At 39.0% G+C, this 7,358-nt stretch overlaps 1 protein-coding gene across 1 annotated transcript in view; it reads right to left on the bottom strand.

Moving 5' to 3' along the window:
• Window positions 1-3,700: 3,700 nt before the first annotated feature.
• Window positions 3,701-7,358, bottom strand: part of eng (endoglin) — a 37,959-nt gene continuing 34,301 nt past the window's right edge. Inside the window, exon 14 of the mRNA XM_058617731.1 lies at window positions 3,701-7,310. Within this exon, the coding sequence (XP_058473714.1) occupies window positions 7,189-7,310 (122 nt within the window). The 3' untranslated portion in view covers window positions 3,701-7,188. The remainder of the gene's footprint in view (window positions 7,311-7,358) is intronic.

Raw genomic sequence — 7,358 nt, 5'->3', positions numbered from 1 at the left:
AACACCTTCAAAGCTTCTAACTGTGGCCAATTATGCACCAGTTAAATCGCCCGGCAAGACATTTTGAAGGAGAAAATGTTTAGATCCCTTCGTTACTCCAGCAGTCGATTGTTAAAGCAAAGACATTCATCTTATCAAACAACCGAAAACAAAGGTGGAGTTGTGTGGAACAGCAGGATTTGCCTTGTTTTTGTTTATCCTGGCAACAGCGTGCACACAGTGTAGATGTATATATATATCAGTGTACTGTCCAGAAAAACATTTGAAACTTGACTGAAGCATGGAACAAGTTACAATGGTCTGTGAGGATTGTGAGGCAGATGTATTTCCAAAATACAAATCTGTTTGTTTTGGTATTTGTCAGTAGGATTATGCAAAGAAGTGCTGATTTGCACTGAGGTTGGTGGAGGATTTGGGCATGAGCCAGGGAACAACCATTGGGTCTAAATTTTCGGTGCAGATCCTGTTAAAATTGCAGCAAGAATGAAACTATTTATAGTGTTGACATCCATGACTTGCAGTTTGGTGCAGTATTTGAATTAACTTCCTCTTTTATTTTGATTTTTGTGCACAAAAAAAAAAAAAAAAACGAGCTTGGCAGGATTATTTGTTGTGATGCAGGATTGTTTGGCCTTATTGAATGTACGTGCTCCGCCGAGTGTGATTCCACTTTGCATCTGTTTTTCCACCCTGTTCATTTTGATGCAAGGGATGTCGAGCCTAAAAAAAAAAAAAAAAAAAACGCAAATAGGAAATGAGCAACAAAAAAAAAAGCATCCACCTGCTGCTTATGAAATTTGCTTACCCAGATCTGTTATGTTGCTTCTTCTTCTTTTTTTCATATCTAAAAACTGAACATTTTCATGCATGACAAAATGGAAAACAAGCACATCTACATGATGTGGCAGCACTCACACAAGGCTATTATGCCGACTGAGGCCTGGGTGCTTTACTTACATCAGGAATGCATAAGTGGGCCACGTGAAGAAAGCACATCTATGCAGTATCAGCTCTGAGGTAGTTTGGGCCACATGTTGTCTGCATTTCGAAAGGAATGGGATTTGCTTCCAGCCCACAACGCTGCCTATAAGTTTGAGGATTACCTCCGTCCACTCGGTGAGGTGCTGGCAGGAGTGAACGTCTGTGTGGGTGAGAGACGGGGAGAGCTGCTCGGCTTGTACACCATCTCAGAGCCACGTAAACAACCTTGTGCGCAGCACAACGCCTCGGGGTGTGAAATTCTGCGAGAGAGTAAGCTTACACTCTGAGAAGCTTCAGTTATGCTCGCATATGGCTTCCCGAATTCAACATGCCCTCAAGGCTTTATAGGCTTTATGTCAGGATCAGTCACAGATGTGTTAACCTGATACTAAGAAAGGTAGACTATGGATGCATGCTATTAGAATATGAAAACATTGTGCAACTCAGAGCTGACTGTCTGACTGGCAGCATGCATGTGTGTGTGTGTGTGTCAGGCAGACAGACAGATACTGTATCAAGCATGATAGTTCACAGCAAGATGTTTCATTCCAAGTTTCCATCGCTCCTGCACAGCGTCGCTTCATTACCCCTTTTACTGTTTTTCGTTCAATTGCTCCCCCAGCAAATGTGCCTGATACTTTGCATTATAATGGGAATCAGTGCCCTCGCTCTGTTAATAGGCAATAAAAATCAGTGCATTCAGAGTGAAGAAAAACAAAGTGTAGCACCATCTGGTGGCGATGAGCAGTAACACAATCATCAGAGTAATTAAATGTAACGGGTTGTTCCCCTGCAGCATCCATTCATTATGCACTGTTGCCAGCAAATCCAACACTATAATGAAAACTGTACTAGGATAGTTTATCTTTCCAATTTCATCTTGGTTAATGGTCAACTCTACACAGTCGAGAGTTTGCTGAGTACTATGCAGAGCTGCAGGACAAATGATTATTAAACATAACCGTAATATAACCAGAGGGTACTGTTAAACTTTGAAAATGTTGGCTACCGTTTTCCTCCGTTCCCATATCACTTTGGAGTGAGCAGTTAAATATAGAAATTAATTGCATTTGTGAGTGCCAACCGATTAAATATTTAATACTGGAATTTGCTTAATTAATTTTAAGTAAAGCCCTTTACGGTACATTGGAAATGAACCCCCAGGATTGATAGAAATCCAAACACGAGAGACTGCACTTCATATGTCTGTATTCCTCAGATGTTATGCAACAATTAAGAAACATCTTTGGAGACATTGTTCATCAATTTTCATCTTCATCTCTGAGCTGTAAATTGTGGAAGAAAAGCATGACTCAATGTCCATTTACTTCTTCACGCCAGCTTGGCTTGTGTGACTTTCTTTTCTTTCTTTTTTTCTGTGAATCTGTAACCATTGGCAGCATTAAAGCTGAAAACTGTAACGTGGGAACATTTGAATGGTATTAGTATCATTTAAAAGATGGCAGAACATCAGGTTTCTTACATACTGAACAACAGTATGTAATAAAAGCAAATGAAGTTGTTTACCGTTGTGAATGTTTTCTTCCCTTATTCATAGCTTTGAAAGGGTTTGACAAATATTTTTGCATAGAAAAGGTGACAAAAGTAGGAAATGCAAAATCTCACACAAGTGGAAAAACTGTGGATGGTGATGAAAAGGCTCTGAGGAAAAAAGTGACATGGTTTTTATGATATACCACTGAACAACACCATGGAAATGGTTAGAATTCATCCAGAGATGTAAAAAAAAAAAAAAAAGGCACACACTCTCACAAACATGTCACGTTGTGTATCCTTCAAGGCCACATGGTTCCAAGTATGGATTGTGTGCCATTGGTTCCAGTCCTGAAATAACATGATAGACTTACATATGTGTATAAGAAGAGGACTTGAAAAGCATGCACAGAGAAAAACACCATTATTTCCATCATTTCACCTAACAATAAAGGTTGATGACTCTGAACATAAATGGAGAATGATGTTTTCTTTTCTTTATTGTTTCAGGTTGTCAGGCTGTGGTGAATCAGACGGAAGTCACAATGAGACACAAAGACGGATTGTTCCGTTTCATTTCTGGGGAAAAAAATAGAAATAAAAAAAATTGCGAGTCCATACAAAAAACATGTAACACAAGTTTGTTATTAAATATGCAAAAAGAAAAAAAAGCACTGTTTTGTTTGTAAAGGACTTAGTAGTTAAACCTTCGGGGAAAAATATCTGTTGGTGTTATATATAAACCCAATATAATTTTATTATGTACGCTGCATAGCTTTAGGTTAAGGTCTCCAGAAGTATAATTGTATGTAACGCATATATATCTGGAATCAGCAGCAACATAAAAACATGATAAATCACACGTGTGCACTACAGTAACTCTGTGGCGGGGGGGCGGTGCTCCCCACTGCTAATATTATGAGACATTCTCTTAACAACAGCAGTGATAATGCAGAAGTGTCAAATTCACAACTTCAGCTGAGAGAAGGAGCCCGTCATCAATCACATGTTGCAGACAAGACAAACGATTGGGCATTTTCATTACCTGCAGTCACTGCAGAGTGCTCAACAATATTTCTGTCAAACCCTCAAGCTCAGGTACAGATTAAACACAGTCTAATCCTCATTCTTCCTTCACTCTGTCACTGCCTTTATCAATATGCTCCGGAGAATTTCCGCCATATAGGACGAGGCTGTAACAAAGACACAGGGGAAGCACAAAGAATAGACTTTGTCATATTCACTTTATTAAGATAAATCCAGACAACACTGATACTGTATTTCCTCAGGGACAACATACAAAATACAAAACATCAGTTGGAATTCTTTCAGCGCAGAACACGTTTGGACCCATTTTCAATGGTAGAAGGGTTAAGGCACGGAGATAACAGCGTTTTATACGATCAAAGCTGACATTGTGACATATCTTTGTGGTGTGAATTACAGACACTTTTCAGAGAATGGAGGCTATCAGATAACCCATTACACATACTGTATCGTCTGTTGCACACCTACACACAGACTTTCAAACACAGGGAATATGGCGCATATACGTGCATACACAGACGCACATATAGTCCATTAACTGTCTGAGTATCTGAGTAGGAGGATGCTGTGGTCAGAGATAATGAATACATTTGTAAGGTTAACAAATGGATTAACTGTCAGCCTGTATATTATGTTTACCTAACAAACAAAAAACATGAGTCATTTGACCTCTAGAATATGGCAGATTGCAGCACATTTAACTACAATACATACTTTGTGGTGAGAAGTTGCGCTCAGAATTATCTTGCTGATCTGTTTTCAAGACTGCAAGGGTTTTTGCTTTTTTACAGTTAGGGCAGAAGTCAAATAGTGGTAAAAACCAACAGACTGTAACATGTGACGTGACTACAGTGTAACTGAAACACATACCAATATGCAGATATAAAAAAATATGATTAATATACAAAACAAATTCAATGCATTTAATTAGTGCTTCGATTGGAATTTGTCCCAGTTCTTTAAATACATAAAAGACTAAGGCATGTTAAGAATAGAGGGCTCAAAGTAAGGATATCATACAGCGACTTACAAAACAACAAGTCAAAACTACATATCGACATTACATACACGTTAACCTCATCATATTGCACAAATACTCAAGTGGCATTTTGTACTGGCCCTCTTTGTTTCTTTCTCGACAGAACAAAAACAATAAGAAAAATTGGGCATGTTCATAAAAATGTACACGCACGCACGCACGCGCGCACACACACACACACACACACACACACACCGAGTGAAAGAGGGAGGGGACTTAGCTTACACAGTTCAAATACATACAATGAGGAGACATTTCACAAATGTCATCGGTCTGGAAGAGATTAGGTTTGAAGGTGAATAAATTACCTTATAATCCAACTATGAAGGTTAATAACTGTATGTCATGTGAATATATATATTATATATATATATATGCATCAATTAGAGTAGTATATGTTATGTATATAAAGGCATTTGTGTCAAAGTAATGTACTTTAGATACACACTGACTGAGGCTCAACGTGTGACGTGAATGTTTGCGGCAACAAAAAAAACCAACATATAATATATATAACCATATATATATATATATATATATATATATATATATATATATATATATATATATATATATATATATATATAAAAACACATTTTACATTTGAACAGTAAAAACAAACGGTGGTTTCACGGATCAACCGCCACTCTCGCCCCTCGTGCACGTCCTCGCCATGCGGCGCCTATGCAGCCCCTGTCTAGCGCTAGCACTGCAGCAGCTGATGTAAGTTAATCATTTTATATCATCAAACTCATCTCTCTCTCAAGTGACAGTTTCCACATCGTAACAAAATGCTGTGAGAGCTGGAAAACCGAAGTTTGAAAGTCGTTTTCACAGGGTTAAAGCACTTCGGTGACATGAAAGATGTGGTTTCATATTTGTGTTACTGTTGATTATACGACTGAGTTCAAATGACCGAGATCCAGAGCTGGTGACGAACGCTATGTAGGCACTTGTGGAGGAAGTTTTAACTTTTTTTTTGCCAAATTACCTGAAATACCACACTTTTAATTTCAAAATATCAAATATTACAGCACAATATTTGAACCTGTATTGTTCCATGCTATTTTTAAGTTGGCATATATACATATGTTTGTCAAAGTGAAAGAATCTGCATGTGCCTGTGTTCCATAATGTCCATTAGAGTTCTAAGAATGATTTTTCCCCTAATGTTTGCTCATTTCCTATCACAAGATGGAGGGCAACATTAGTGGCATTAAACATGAGTGAGCAGGTTGAGGAGTTTATACTGTGCTTTATGTCAAAGGCATAAAGTCTTTATATTATGGGGGGAAGGAATGATGGTTTATTATTAACAGCAGGCTGGTATTTAAACTGGCCGGAAAGCACTTAACTACTGTGCATGATTGTATGTGTGTGTGTATTATTAGAAAAATTGATTTCAAGCTGTCGCAACAAACTCTTACGCGGTGGTAATGGACTTGTTGCTAATTCGGATGTGAATGCACTCTGTTCAGAGGAAAAGTACTGGAATTCAGCCTCCAGATAGACTATTTTAGGGGAACTCCACCCTGGAGGCATCACCGAGTATGACTGAGTAAATGATTGAGTCATTTGAAAACTGATGTGCACGACTGTGATGCCAACTCCTACTTATGGAAACATTACTCGGCTCTGAATGCAGCCACGCATCTCTGCGGTGCTGTACATAACACAAGTGATTACTTCCTTCCTCATTACTTAATGGTTGATTGCTATGTTTGGGCCGTGAACATAGTTTCTTATTGTTGCTCTTACTTTAATAAAAGAAAAAAAAAAGTGTGGGATGGGAATAGAACATAAATGTGAAGGCTCTGATTCTGTTTTTTTGCATCGCATGAGAGTGGCACCATAACTTTGTTTTGTTAGCTACAAATGACCCAGTGGGTCGGCTGTAAGATCCTAAAGCAAAGAAAAAAACCAAAAAAAAACATGAAAGAGTCAGAAAGTAAAATCAATTCAACAGAGAAATCTGGTCTTAATTTTAAACTTAGCACCAGACTTCTTCGCAATAGGAGGTAGCTGTTAACCCTTGACCTCGAACTCCAATTAGGACAAATAACCCTCAAAGTGACCATTTTAATTGTATGAGAAATCCTCACATCTGGAGCTTTCCAGTTCCCGAGGTGTTGCGGATAACTTTTTTGGACTGACCTAACCAAAGGGCCTTTGTACTCCGGTGGCTTAGATGTGAATGCAAAACAGCTTTTCATCTGTTTTTCAAAGTCAGTCTTTTGACTGGTTTGTCTCCTGTCTAACTATTATTGTGCTGCCATCACACAAGTACAATTCATCTAAAGGAATGCAGTGAATTTCCTGTTAGCTCTTGGGGGATATGGTTTGTTTTTCCTGTTGCTGGGAGAATTTTTTTTCCCTCTTGCCCTATTTAACTTCCTGTCTACGAGCTTGACAGAGAAGCTGCAGAGGTGAGCGTCAGAAGCCACAGAATAGACTCCTGTTATTTGTCCCCCAGCCCGGTGGGTTGTGCTTTTTCTAATGGGAATTTAAGGAGGGCACAGAGGGGAGATGCTTTTTAAGCATTATCAGGGAAAACGAAAGCACAAAACCCGTATAGATGACTTTGGAGGGAGATGGTGGCTCTGTTGGTGGTGACGATTAGCATAGTCTCATGCCATGCTGCTGGTCGGTGTGCTCTGGGTGCTTCCAATGCTTGCATTAGCGCTGCTGTTCTCAGAGGGGGACGCGTTGTTAGAAACTGGTTGTCGTTTGGCTCCAGAGCAGGGGCATCCTGCATAAAGAGGAGAAAGAAGACGTTATGAGAACTAAATGAAAAAGG

The sequence above is a fragment of the Solea solea genome, chromosome 19 (genome assembly GCF_958295425.1).
Source record: "Solea solea chromosome 19, fSolSol10.1, whole genome shotgun sequence".
In the NCBI taxonomy this organism is placed as follows: domain Eukaryota; kingdom Metazoa; phylum Chordata; class Actinopteri; order Pleuronectiformes; family Soleidae; genus Solea; species Solea solea.
The sequence above is the reverse complement of the archived record's forward strand: the minus strand, read 5'-3'. Positions and strand labels throughout refer to the sequence as shown.